At 36.3% G+C, this 15,585-nt stretch overlaps 1 protein-coding gene across 1 annotated transcript in view; it reads left to right on the top strand.

Annotated features, from left to right (window-relative positions):
- Positions 1–15,585, top strand: part of LOC136848959 (protein madd-4-like) — a 616,220-nt gene that overhangs the window by 49,850 nt on the left and 550,785 nt on the right. Inside the window, exon 2 of the mRNA XM_067121770.1 lies at positions 869–1,921. Within this exon, the coding sequence (XP_066977871.1) occupies positions 1,874–1,921 (48 nt within the window). The 5' untranslated portion in view covers positions 869–1,873. The remainder of the gene's footprint in view (positions 1–868; positions 1,922–15,585) is intronic.

The raw sequence follows: 15,585 nt of genomic DNA on the forward strand, positions 1-15,585 counted from the left end.
TCTCTCTCTTAGTATCTCCCAATACCCTCAAGTGTGACTGAGATATTAAGGAAAGTCTCTCTCTCTCTCTCTCTCTCTCTCTCTCTCTCTCTCTCTCTCTCTCTCTCTCTCTCTCTCTCTCTCTCTCTCTTAGTATCTCCCAATACCCTCAAGTGTGACTGAGATATTAGGGGAGTCTCTCTCTCTCTCTCTCTCTCTCTCTCTCTCTCTCTCTCTCTCTCTCTCTCTCTTACACGTAGTATCTCATAATACCCTCAAGTGTGACTGAGATATTAGGGAAAGTGTCGATCTGTTCTCTCTCTCTCTCTCTCTCTCTCTCTCTCTCTCTCTCTCTCTCTCTCTCTCTCTCTCTCTCTCTCTTATCTCCCCAATACCCTGAAGTGTGACTGAGATATTAGGGAAAGTCTCTCTCTTTCTCTCTCTCTCTCTCTCTCTCTCTCTCTCTCTCTCTCTCTCTTAGTATCTCCCAATACCTTCAAGTGTGACTGAGGTATTAGGGAAAGTGTCTCTCTCTCTCTCTCTCTCTCTCTCTCTCTCTCTCTCTCTCTCTCTCTCTCTCTCTCTCTCAAGTGTGACTGAGATATTAGGGAAAGTCTCTCTCTCTCTCTCTCTCTCTCTCTCTCTCTCTCTCTCTCTCTCTCTCTCTCTCTCTCTCAAGTGTGACTGAGACATTAGGGAAAATTTCGATCTGATGTTATCGTTGAGAGCTTTCATCCCCATGTGTATGTGTGTGTGTGTGTGTGTTTTGTCAAGTGTTAACCCCTTCATGTGTCGGTGTAATACGGATCCTTTTTCAGAAATCATTATCATTCGATATGAAGTGCATAAGTGCCATCTAACGCTTTTTCTTCCTCTTCTTGCGTTGCAGGTGGCCAAACAAGCAAACAGTCAAGCACTCCAGAAGTAGTGACGATGGAGTCCCCGAAGTTCAGCCTTGCGCTTGACTGCTAAACGGCCTTGGGATCTCTTGGGAGTCTTCTTCTAATAGAGACACTTCTGATCCCAAAAGGAGCTCCTTGAAGGACGCGCCTCCTTAAGAAGGAAAGGTGCGTGTGAAACATCTGCTTCTGCTGGGGGATAGATAGATAGATACATCCTAACTCCTCCTCCTTCGTCATTCGGCCTCTCCTCAGAAATTTGGACATCTTTGTATTATTTTATTTGTTTTGTGGAAACTGCCTAAATAGATCTCATTTACTCAAGTGAAGAACTGTCGTGTGATAGGTGCAACACTCTCCTGTGATTTTCAAACCCGCCAGGCAATAAGAAAGAAACGCCCTTCAACTGCCTAGTGAGGGCAGTGGTTAAGCCGCGGAGTGGCACTGTTTATTTTCTTAGGAAGCACCTGTGAGGCCTTATTGTGCTCGAGAAAGAAGAGCGAATTGAGGAAGGAGGCGGTGGTGATGAAGTGGTGTGGATAACAGACAAATTGACACCCAGCTGACGAAGTGACAAGTAATAACATAATCGTGTTGCCATTTCCTCTTCAGGAACGAAGGGCTGAAGTCAGTCTCTCTCTCTCTCTCTCGCTCGCTCTCTCACTCTTCAAAGCAAAACCCTGAAACATCTTATCGTACTCCAAGGGGGAAACAATAACTGAAGCATCTCGAGCGAAACGAGAACTGGAAAAAGGAGGGAGATTTTCAAACGTTGGATAACTGTAGTGTTCGGATTGCGAACATTTCATTTTTTTTACCTGTGCGAGTGCTATCAGACGAACGACCTCCTCCTCATCCTCTTCCTCCTCCCCCTCCTCCTCCTCCCCCCTCCTCTCCTCGTGACTCCGCGAGTCGTGTGTGTTTTGACTCACCGTTGCTATGTGATTCGGCTTTCTCTTACGGGCCCTTGAGGAAGACACTCAGCAATCGCCGGGATGAGGAACCTGAGTCCCCTTGTGAGGTTCGCCTTCTTCGTTGCCCTGGTGAGTAAGCAAGCAACTAACTAATTTCGCTTTTTTAATTGCTTTCCTCTCTCTCTCTCTCTCTCTCTCTCTCTCTCTCTCTCTCTCTCTCTCTCTCTCTCTCTCTCTCTCTCTCAGTCTGCCTTTTGTTCACTTTCGTTGCTCGTATTCCTATCCCGTTGTTTTCTTATTGTTCTTTTCTATTGTCAATGATATTATGTATTTATTGTTATTGCTCATGTTGTTGTTTTTTTTTGTTGGTGTTACTGATGATATTCATCTAGATTATGAAATTTATATCAGACTTTTAGTATACTCTATACATACAAACGTATATTATATATATATATATATGTATAAATAGTATATATATAATATATATATTTATATATTTATATATATGTATATAAATAGTGTATATATATTATATTTTATATATATATATATATATATATATATATATATATATATATATATATATATATATATATATATATATAGTTATATATATTACATATATATATGTGTATATATATATATATATATATATATATATATGTATATATATATATATATGTATATATTTATATTTATATACATACATATATCTGTTACCTCTCTCCTCCTTCTCCTCTTCTATATCTGTACCACGGCAGTTGTTCGCCTATGTCTTTCGTCTGGTCACATGTGTACCCGTTCTTCATACACAGCACGATTAATGTGTTAACATTGACCTTTTTAGTGGGTAATGTGAGAAGATAACCTCCTCTTAGAGGCTTGCTGGGGGCTTTTGTTTTGGGTGCTCTTCTATCTTAGCCTACGTTCATTTTTTTTTCGTGAGTTGGAGATACGATATTATTATTATTATTATTATTATTATTATTATTATTATTATTATTATTATTATTATTGGCGCTGTTAGTGTTGCTCTTCCTTCTTAGGCTACGTTAATTTTTTAATAGTTGAAGATAGGATATTATTATTAATATTATTATTATTATTATTATTATTATTATTATTATTATTATTATTATTATTATTATTATTATTAGCGCTGTTAGTGTTTCTCTTCCTTCTTAGCCTACGTTAATTTTTTTTTTCGTGAGTTGGAGATACGATATTATTATTATTATTATTATTATTATTATTATTATTATTATTATTATTATTATTATTATTGACGCTGTTAGTGTTGCTCTTCCTTCTTAGCCTACGTTATTTATTTAAGAGTTGAGGATACTTTATTATTATTATTATTATTATTATTATTATTATTATTATTATTATTATTATTGGCGCTGTTAGCGTTGCTCTTCCTTCTTAGCCTACGTTATTTTTTTAATAGTTGAAGATACGACGTTATTATTATTGTTGTTATTATTGTTATTATTATTATTATTATTTTCGTTGTTGATGTTGTTCTGTCTTAACCTAGGCTATTCTTTAAGTGTTGAAGGTACGTTATTATTATTATTATTATTATTATTATATTATTACTATTATTATTATTATTATTATTATTATTAATAACACTGTTGATGTTTCTGTGATAGCTGTCTGCTGACTAAGAACTTTTAAACATTGTATCACTTGATACCGAGTAGGTTATGATAATATTTTTAATGTATGCCATCGAGAAAAGAAATAAATATCAGCATATAAAAAAAGTAAAAATAATTTTCAAATAGGTTAAGATAAATTCGAGAAACTTATTATTTTTAACGTATCCTATTGAAAAAAAAAAAAAAACAACGATATTGAAACAAACAAATATAAATGAAGTAAAATTAAGAGATTATTTAAATTCTCTCTCTCTCTCTCTCTCTCTCTCTCTCTCTCTCTCTCTCTCTCTCTCTCTCTCTCTCTCTCTCTACAGTTTCGTTTTGAGTTCGAGAACAAACTAATGTTTCATGTCATCATTGTGTGTACTACAGTATTTGTCTGCCAATTAAATGACATCTGACCTTTTTGCACTGCTTTAAAGGGAGTGGAAAAGTTGAAAAGAACATACAAATATTGGGAAGCCTGACTGATATAAATACTGCATTTTGTCTATCTTTCATGCGCTTTGACTCTCTCTCTCTCTCTCTCTCATGATTTTATGGCTTCGGGAAGAGTGAAAAAAGTCTATTTAAAGCGTCGGTGATGTTGACAAAGGAATGATAAGTAAATCTGGTGACATTCTTCCCTCATCGTCTTATCATGAGCGTTTCTTTTCTACCGTTAACTTAGGGCCAAGGAATACTTCTAGGCCTTGATTATTTCTTTCTCATTTTCTTTTTATGGTCCGTAAATAATAATTATTCCATCCGTAATGTGGCTTTTGCAACGGCGATGCGAACGGGAATGAATCTGGAATTTTTGTTCCCGAACTAACGTCGCGTCGTTTGCTGCCTTTTAACTCTTGGCGCTGTTTGTGCGTTTGTGGCGTATGTGAGATCAGTCCGTTTCATTGTTCTGTCATTACCAGTCAGTAGTTTATAGTGCATTATGACTTGACCGTGTTATTGTTTTTTTTTTTTTTTTTTTTTTTTACGTTTTGCATGATTTTTTTACTGACACTTTCCATGGTAGTACTTTGTTAAGAGTTTCTTATTTGCACATTTATTCCTCTTTCTGAACACTGATTTGGTCGTCACTCAGAACATTTCCTACGTTGCTTCGTCTTCATCAGTTGTCTGATTGATTGATTTTATGAAATTGAGGCTGTCACTCTAGTACCCGGGGCACTTTCAGCCGTTCAGTGCTCCAGACACTGAAAAGAGTAGTTGGCGTGGCTGGACAGCAAGATAAAGATATCGAGAAAGTAAATGAAGTACAGGGATCCAAAGGTGGAACTAGGAGACAGCCCCAGATTTGCGCTAAGAAGTGTAATGGTTAGAGAGGATGGACAACAAGATTTAAGAAGGAAGTGGGAATGGAGGTAAAGTAAAAAGCTAAAATTTGGTGCAGCAAGGGGCCCGAAAAGGTGATGCAAACATCCTTCAGTAATGCCTACAGTGCACCCCTTGAAGTACCTTGACGGCATTATTACCTTACAGGTTTCAAACTCATCAGCAGTTCTCTCTCTCTCTCTCTCTCTCTCTCTCTCTCTCTCTCTCTCTCTCTCTCTCTCTCTCTCTTGCAGAAAAGTGATTTAAGATGAATTGGAGGTTATCAATAATATTAACTTTTGTCGACTATCGTTACTTCTGTAAATATGTAGTAAAGTACTATTATATGAGGATTCGCTGTGTAACACTTTGTATTTCTGTCCAGTGACGTTCACTTAAAGCAAAAATTGCCCGGACTTGGTTGAGCATTTTCTTTTACTCTCCTCCTGCCTAGTCGCCTCGCCTGCGTTACCTCAAAACCTCTAATGTCAGATGTAAATCTCGACTTTGTAATGCTTCCTGTTCTTGTAAGGTAGTAACGGGATTGCAGTTCCAATGCCGTTCACAGTGCCTAGAAACGCGCCCCACAAGCATCTTTATTGTTTTGCGCGTTGTCATATTGCTTTTACACTTTTCCATTTGTTTGTTGTTGGGTTTTAACCCTTTACTGCTTTTCCTGTAGAGTTGGTTTGTCGACTTCCACTTATCTGCTTTGCACTTTTCCATTTTTTGCTGTAGGCTTTGACCCTTTACTGTTTTTACAGTAGAGTTGGTTTGTAAACTTCCATTTCTATGCTTTACGCTTTTCCATTTTTTATTGTAGGTTTTGATCCTTTACTGTTTTTACAGTAGAGTTGGTTTGTAGACTTCCATTTATATGCTTTACACTTTTCCATTTTTTTCTGTAGGTTTTGACCCTTTACTATTTTTACAATAGAGTTGGTTTGTAGACTTCTATTTCTATGCTTTACACTTTTCCATTTTTTATTGTAGGTTTTGATCCTTTACTGTTTTTACAGTAGAGTTGGTACGTAGACTTCCACTTATCTGCTTTACGCTTTTCCATTTTTTTTGCTGTAGGTTTTGACCCTGTACATTTTTCCACTATAGAGTTGAGTTGGTTTGTCGACTTCCAATTATCTGCTGCCCTGTTGCTGTTGTGGGTTTGCAAACATCAGCAGAAGTCAACAAAGATACTCGAACAGAAGTTGGTTTTGCCATGGTCCGCTGAAGTTGGTTATGCTTGATTGAATATGGCCAGTCATTATCTCTGTCACCCTGTATTCGCAAAGGTGGTGCACAGCTTCAAACGCTACAGTAATCTTAGCGGGAATTGAGTTATTAAAATGACATTTCTGCTTGTGCCGCCTCTTATTGTGATTTCTGTCATTTCTACAGCAGAGTGAGTCAGACAATATTTAGGGGCGTTGTGAAAATACGCATCGTTACTCTAAGTGTCACATATCCGGATGATTAAGCCGTGTAAATAAACAGAGGAGAAATGAATCAGATTTCCGTCGCAAGATTAAGGATATGACGTCATAAAGCAAGTGTGAGTTTGTCTCCGTCGTTGTATGACATTGCCTGGTTTACTGCTCTTTTATCTGAGTTCGTGAGAAATGGCAAAATTACCAAAAGCTTGCGATGTTATTGTTGTTGTTGTTAGTTATGTCATTTAGGATGTGGTGGGATCAGAAAAAAGCAAGGTCATAGCATATTCACTGCTCCTCTCAATCTAATTTGAGATTGGATGAAAAGATATATATATATATATATATATATATATATATATATATATATATATATATATATATATATATATATATGTATATATACTATATATAACTAGATATAGAAGCTAGATAAATAAAATTAAAAATTTAAAAAATGGTTCTTTTCATCCAGTCTAAAATTAGATTGAGAGGCGCAGTGGATATATATATTGTGTATATATACATATATATGGATATATGTGTATATATATATAATTATATATATATATACTATATGTATTGTATATTTGTGTATATATTTATATATATGTATGTATATAAAATGTATGTGTAGAAGACAATAAGTTGTCACTGTCTCATCTCACTGCTAAAGCTTGTCCGGAGACAGGCAGAGACACTTTAGCAATTCGAGCAATGTGGCAAGATTTGGTTTCACGCTGACAAAGCGCAAACATCTTTGCAATCATATTGTCAATTGCACAAAACTTACATTGTATTGGTTGTGTCAGTATGTCCTGTAAGTCCTTGTGATGTCGCGATCCAGATACTGGAATTCATATATATCTTCGAGTTTGTGATTCCTGATTAGTATCTGTGGGTCCAAAACGTTTTTTCTAAGCAATCTGGGAAGCAATGAAAAACACTGAGTCTCTTTTTCATCGCTAATTTTGTCAATTTCGCCTGAGTATTTATAGCAGGCAGCGCCAGTGTGCTGAAAGTGCTGAGGATGTGAAGAAAATAGACCAATATTATCGCCATAAGAGGTTATTGATTTTCACTCCATTGGTTGTGTAGCCTATGTGAAAATATCAGGGATTATTAAGCTCGTCTATATACTGGTGTTCAGAATGTAAGGCGGGAGAACGTCACCTTGTCGAAGTCCGTTAGAGGGGCTGGAGGTGCATGACAAACCACATGAGCTGATTAACAGCTCTCCTAGGGCTGGCCCGAAGGATTAGACTTATTTTACGTGACTAAGAACCAATGGGTTACCTAGCAACGGGACCTACAGCTTATTGTGGAATCCGAACCACATTATTACGAGAAATGAATTTCTATCACCAGAAATAAATTCCTCTAATTCTTCATTGGCCGGCCGGAGAGTCGAACGCTGGGCCAACAGCGTGCTAGCTGAGAACGGAACAAACTCGCCCAACGAGGAACTGGAGGTGCATGAAAGCAATTACTCCATTCACTACAGAGTTGCTGGAGAACTAACCAATTAATATACCAGTCAAATATAATGGTATACTTCCTCTATAAAACTTCAGGAAGAGTTTCTGAGTTCGCAGTGCTGAATACTTTTCCTGCATCAACAGAGCGAAAGACTACAGGAAGGGAAGATGATCCAGAGTTATTTGGCTGTTTCTTCAGGATAGAGATAAAGGGGTCTGTAGAGAATTTGTTATTAGATATGATTCGGGTAAACTGAAAGAACCAATTTCAATATCTCTGATGATACATCTTTGTTATCATTAAAACCTGTCTATAACAATCTACTTGTTTTTGTTTGCAAGCAATCGTGATTCAGAGAGTGATGAATAAACTGTGCAAGTAGTAATGAAAGTAATAAAAAATACCGTAAATTTCTGGAAATAGAATTTAAACTATTTTGCAAAGGGACCATCGCAGCTGGGCGGTTTTTTTTCCTGGGTAATTTCATCATGGCATTTCTAGCAGCAGCTGGTGTGATGTGGTCATCGAAATGAAACTGTTATTTGTGAAAGGGCTGCCTTCCTCTCAGAAATTTGACCTTTGAACTAATTTAGGATAAATCTACAATGAGGACCTTTCCCTCCATATGTATACTCTATGTATCTATATATATTTGAATAAATATATATATATAAATATATATAATATATATATATGTATGTATGTATAATTTTCAGAGGGAAGTCTGAAACAGCCCAGCATTATTTGGCTAATAGTTAGAGTGTTAAAAGCTAGGCTTATAACCAGGTCCTTAAAATAATAACAAGAGAAGCAGTTCGCCCAGTGCTAGTATTAAATTTTGTATCCGAACTCTATAATTTAACAAGCTCATTTATTTGCAAAGTTCTGTAAAATTTCATCGGTGATCCATATTAAAGGATGATGTCTTCTCTGATGTTAAGGCGAATAAGTGCTTCCTCTTTATTTCTTGAAGGCAACCCCTTCCGATTTTTTTTTTTAATTTTTTTTTTTTTTTTATTTTTTACTTTCCAGTGCCCCAGTAATGCCCATGGGGGAATATTAAGGGCATTATTTTTATCGCATAATAAAGTCACATCTGCCAATTTTATTTCCTGTTTTTCCGAATGTTACCCCATTTCATGTTTACTGAATGGGGGAGATAAGCAATCCTCGAATTGCTTTGTCTGATGACTGTATGTTCTCATACCATAAAGATGTGGTATTTTCTTCCACCTTTAGTTTTACCTACCTCTTATTTCCTACTGTTTTACATATTTCTCCTCCATTTTAGTTCCTTTCTTTTTATCGTTCAGCATTTTCAAGGTCGGTTCTGGGGTGTTTGCGCAAGAGCCATGAATAAATAAAGAAAATAGTTTACTGTGCATGAAACAGAAATGAAATGCGCCCACCTAAGCAGCTTGTGGCTTTTTACGAAGGTCGCAGGGAATGTTAGCTTCGTATTGTCATAAAATTCACCTTAATATGGGCGTATTGATAATCAGCATGGAACGATAACCATGCTTTAGATTCAAATATATATGTTTTAAAGGGAACCGTCAAATAGACGAGCCATCAGGTTAACTTTAATAATAAATTGAGTGAAAACAAAATGGATAGAATCTTTTTCACATTTGCGGCCCTGAATTAAATGAAGCTTCCCTATCGGTTGTTATTGTGAGGAACGGAAAATGTTTTTGAAACGGAATTGCTGGTGTAGTTCACTATAGCGGTAGAGTTGAGGTATTACAGTCTCGCTCTCTCCTCTCCCCCTCCCTCCTTCCCCCTCCACCATCTCCCCCCTCCCCACCCATCCCCCATTTTCCGACACCCGTTCCCCTTACCTCTTGCGAGCTTTTAGGTGGCTTCCCCAGCGCTGAAGTAAAAGGTTGGGAATGATATCCCCCACAGCTTTCAGTATTTTTATGTGTAGAAAGGAAATGTGCCTCGCGTTTGATTCTTTATTCTCTCTCTCTCTCTCTCTCTCTCTCTCTCTCTCTCTCTCTCTCTCTCTCTCTCTCTCTCTCTCGCTTCCATTGGCTTCATTTCTCTGGAACGGTCGACACTTTTGCTTGCGGCTCTCGTATCACTATGGACGTCTTGCCCATCTGATGTATAAATATTTTTTTCCTGTTTTCGCTTGGGCGATATTAATTCACCTTGCGTTACATCCTGCTGGTCGAAATTTAAAACGAATAATGGAGGTACATTATTCTATGGTGTAGATTCCTGTACGTAGTACCAAACAGAATTATAATAACTCAAGGGTTTACTTATGATTATTATTTTTAGACTCTAGGTGTTATCATCATACCATGTACGTATACATATATGTATATATACATATATATGTATGTTTATGTATATATATATATATATTTATGTATATATATATTATTATATATATATATATATATATATATATATATATATATATATATATATATATATATATATATATATATATATATATATATATATATATATATATATATATATATATTGCATCTTCTTTAATTCGTCTGTCATCATTTCATGTATTTTTAATGATGTTTACACTTTAATGATTTTTATCTTTCTCATATCTGAGTGAGATAAGGAAGGTATCGGAAATAAAAGAATAACAACACCTTTTTTTTTTATTATATGCCTTGTGTAGAAGGATAAAAATAAAATGAAATGTACAAATGATGCATCCCGTTCAAATCTAAAAGTTTCGTCATACGAGTGAGCAATTTTTGAATCTGAATTGGCCCACCATTAATTGTTCTACATTTATTTTTTATTTTTTTTTTTTTATTTCTCGACCCGAAGTTTGAGCAATACAGGATATATACCTGAAGTTCTAGTGTATGTATGTGTGTATATATATATATATATATATATATATATATATATATATATATATATATATATATATATATATATATACATACATACACATACATACACATGTATATATATATATATATACTATACACTATATATATGTATGTATGTATGTATATGTGCATTATGTATGTATTCATTATACAGTATATAATTAATAATATATATATATATATATATATATATATATATATATATATATATATATATACAGTATATAATTATATTATATATATATACATACATATATGTATGTATGTATGTATGTATAATGTATGTATGTAGGCCGTTTCTCCCTGCAGGTGTTGACTGCAGAGAAAAAAAAGTGCAATGATGAGTGTAACAGAACTTTTTAATCTTGGTTGAACTCGTTGCATAAAATTTCAGCAGCATTACCCGTTTTATGTAACTACACAAAAGGCTCATCATCAGTGCATTGAGTCCCCTTACGCACTACGCCGTTCATCTTTCGTGGACTCTTACACTTCCAGGGTGTTAAGGTCCTTCCTTTCCAATACCTCATACACGCTATATTCCCGGTGCCTTATTGGTATTCCTACATTCTTTCATAGCACTTCCCAAAAATACACTTTTTATCAACCTGCTGTCCCCCATTCTTTCCATATAACCAAACCGTCTCAAAACACTCTGATTCATCCTTCTACATATTCTAACGTTTTTATCCACATTTCTCACCATTTCTGTTCTTGTAGACATAAACTACACAAGAAGTTCTTTCATATGAATCCAACGTCCACATTTCGGTTCCATATAGGAGATTTGGCCCAACACTCTTCATTCATTCTCCCCTTTTCATAAATAGGCATTCCAAGTTTCCTTCTTATCTTGTAGAAAATTTTACACAACATGTTATTGCTCGAACATATTAAACCACACTTAACCTGGTAATAACTAATTCACTCTTCTCGGGAATAACTTGCTCCAAAGTTAATTATATATTATAAGTGTGCCTACCCCGAGCAGGATCCGAACCCCATGACGTTTAGGTTTGGCAAATGGGAGAGCGTGACTTGATATACTCAGCCAATCAAATACAAAGGATTTCTGTCGTTCAAATAGTAGTTCCATTTCTGACTTGTGTTGGATTACAGCACGTTGCTTCAGGGATATTACAGACTAATATGGCTCTGTTTCAGAGACGTCCAGTTCTGTACTGAACACGTGCATTTGAAATATCCGCGTGGTCTTCCGTTCAGTTCCCTTGCTAGGAATTTGTGTTTCTGATGACCTAGGATGACGTTAGGCTTGGGCGGCTCAAGCTTCTGAGCACCCACTGTTTCGTAGGGGCAACAAGTAGGCCTAACCCCTCCCTCTGTAATTTTCTTTAATGACTTACCATGTGTTATTTGACGGTAGATTCTAATTATTACTCGTTGGTCGTTGTTATTGGCCTGGTAGTGGTTGGGCTTGTGAATTCTCCAGTTTTTCTTCAGAATGTACCTTTTCATTGAGTTGTCTTGAAATCCATCATTAGCTAAGGGTTGGAGTACTCTGTATGTGTGTGTGTATATATATATATATATATATATATATATATATATATATATATATATATATATATATATATATATATATATATATATATATATATATGTGTGTGTGTGTGTGTGTGTGTGTGTGTGTGTGTGTCCTTTTCGCAGTAGCTTAGTAGCTTTCTATGAGACCATATATGTACACACACACACACGCACACACACTTGTTAAAGTAAAGCGTGATGTGGTTTAATTTGATATACAAAATACTGTTATTGTCACAGGGAGGACAAAAATTTCCCCGAAAAAGCGCGGTAGCAGCTCTGGGTTGAGAAAGAAATAATGTCGTTTATCCCATATAATAATCGGCTTAAAGACCTGCTCCCACCAACTAGAGGCGCGTATACTCCGTATAAGGGAATACAATATTTTTTGCCAGGTTAAGTCTTTGTCCCGGAATCGAGACGCCCAGATATGACAAAGGATTTTTTCTTTGTTTTTCGGGGTCTTGGGAATGAGGAGGGGTATGGGGGGGTCCTTTAGGGGGCCCATGCCCTGGCTGACCCAGTGTCCCTCCCGACCTAGGGTCCAGAGACAGCTCCACTAATCTCGTCTTTGGGGTGTTATCCTCTGACGGTGATTGTTGACACCTATCGAGTCATGACTCATGAAATTTGTGAGTGGTCTTTATTACGACACCCACAAATTCCCATTTTTCTTTTTTATTTTATTATAGTTTTTTTTGTGGCGTCTTGCCCTGATGGCCGGTTGCCTCTCTGCTACTATACCATTCGGTGCTTTCTCGTCTGCTAGAAGTCCTAGCCAAGGTCCAAAGAAAGGACCTTGGTCCTAGCAAGGCCTGAGTCGTAGGTTGTATGACCAGGCCGGGCCTCAACATATCCATTACATTTCTGAGCTGGACGGTGTCAGGGACCATATATTATTTTCAACTGCGTGCATGACTTGCCAACGAGTACTGTGAGCGCACAGTTTTTAAGGGTAACAAAAAACGGATAAAAACAATCTTGGGTCACGCTACGTAAAGATGGACAGGCAAGGTTGATCTCTCTCTGTTTCCCAACAGTCATAAGCAAGAAGTGGTTAGGACACTCGCCCTTCCAAAGAGAGAGAGGTCCCAGGGGTTGATTTCTTGATATCTGCTTGAATTTTGTGGGTTTCATCACGGTGGAGAAGGAAACGAGGCTAGTAACCTACTGGTCTTAAAATACTTGCCGAAAACAGCGATCTATCCCTGCAAGGAAAGAGAGGTGTTGATTTTATATATTATATATGCTTACATATATACATACTCATATATATAATATATATACATATATATATATATATATATATATATATATATATATATATATATATATATATATATATATATATATATATATATATGTATTCACACTTACATATACACCAGTACATGAACTATTTTTTCCTGAAATTGGAGGCATGTAGATCAATCTAGGGTTTTCTGATTGTGGTATCGTGTCAATTTCAGGGGGTGTCAATCAAAATGCTTTTTAGGCTGGCTGGATGGATGGATGGATAGATGAGCCCCGAGGGGGCATTGGCCTATTCAGCGGTCTACAGTGCGTGTGTGTGTGTGCGTGTGTTTGTGTCTGTGTTTTGTGCCGTGGCAGACGGCGCGTGGCGGACTATTGGTCTTAAACTTTCTTTCTTTCTCCCCCTCATTCTTTTTTCTTTCTCTTTCTTATTTCTTTTCATTTTTCTTTCTTTTTAATTTCTTTTATTGTGTCTTTTTTTCTTGTTTTCTTTCTTTCTCGTTCTTTCTTGCTTTCTCTTTCTTTTCTTTCTCTTTCTTTCTTTATCTAAGGTCACTGGTGCATTACTCGGGGTTGTGGTGAAAAATCTATTGTTCTACGAATTATATATATACACCATTTACTCCTACATTTCTGTGCTTTTATACATTGATATCCTGTTGTTGCTTTTCCTTAAATAAAAGCAGCATTGTTAATTTCTAGCCTTATATGTATACAGAAGTTTCAGCATTATACAGGGAGGTCAGAGCTTAATCATCAAGCTGTTTCCATCCAGATTGTGTATCTCTGTTGCAGCATCAGATGTGGTTGTTCCATTCCTTTAGCTAGAACTTTTGGGGTGAGGTTGACAGCCCCATGCCCTATGTACCCTGACAGATGGCTAACGGCTTTGGGCATTTCTTTTACGTCACATATTATGGTATGAACTTTGCCCAACATTATATATATATACTGTATATACATATATATTATATTCCTTCCTCGATTCGCCAGAGAGAGTCCATACATCGTTCCTGGTCCGTGGAAAGCTATTTAGGCTCTGCTGATAAATAAGTTGTAGTGTTGCATATTTAGTCGACTGTGGTGGGGTGCAGCCTGGGAGTAGGGCATGTGGCTGGTGACTAGTTACTGCATCCTAAGGGACTTGCCATCAGGACTGCCCCTCAAAAATTATATCTATATAATATATATGTATATGTATATATATAAATATATATATATATATATATATATATATATATATATATATATATGTGTGTGTGTGTGTGTGTGTGTGTATGTGTGTGTGTGTATGTATGTATGTATGTATGTATGTAAAGTATATGTGTATGTATATATATATATAATATAATGTATGTGTTTTGCTTTCTCAAGAGGGACACAAGAGACACTGCAAGCGAAAGCGCTTTCCGTAATCTATTTTCCTTCCATTACCCGATGGTTAGCATAATGTCTTTTTATTTTGCTCGCACAGATATGAAATGGCAAGAGGTTTTATGAAACGGCCTAGTGGATTTCTGCTTCAAAATTAGGAAAGGGAAAAATAATAAAAAAAAAATATTTTTCTCTTCTACTCCCAAAATATAGACCAACCCTTTATGGTCAATGCAGACCCCCAAATTTTTTAATTACTTTTGCCATTGGGTAGCACGACATTTTTGCATTTTCACTTTTATGGACTCTCTCTCTCTCTCTCTCTCTCTCTCTCTCTCTCTCTCTCTCTCTCTCTCTCTCTCTCTCTCTCTCTCTCTGTGGCATATTATGGGAGGCAGTTGTATAATCATTGCACCATCCTGCGCCTATGTTTTTGTCTTCCCACTGAGAGCATGGCATCGAAAAGTTTTAGCACATTCCACTTTAATTTAAATTTTGCTTTCGAAAGTTTAATGCTACATTTGCACTTCCTCCAGTGTCCTTCCCTAACGTTTAGAAATTTTTTTTTCTTTTTTTTTTCATAATCCCTCATTTTTAGAACGGCTCTTGTAGCCTCTTATTCTTAAGTCTCGTTACTCGTTGCTGCTGTTAATGCCTTAATCATTCACACATAAACTAGTGTATTAAGTTTTTATTTTTATTAATGGATGTTTTGTCATGAATGACCTCATAGGTCCCAATGCTTGGCCTTTGGCCTAAATTCTTTATTCAGTTCAACGCATGGTTTCAGAATAGTATTGTTTTCTCTTCCTGCAGTTGTCTGTATCGTTCTCATAATACTTTATTCATTT

This window comes from Macrobrachium rosenbergii, chromosome 20, assembly GCF_040412425.1.
Source record: "Macrobrachium rosenbergii isolate ZJJX-2024 chromosome 20, ASM4041242v1, whole genome shotgun sequence".
Classification (NCBI taxonomy): Eukaryota; Metazoa; Arthropoda; class Malacostraca; order Decapoda; family Palaemonidae; genus Macrobrachium; species Macrobrachium rosenbergii.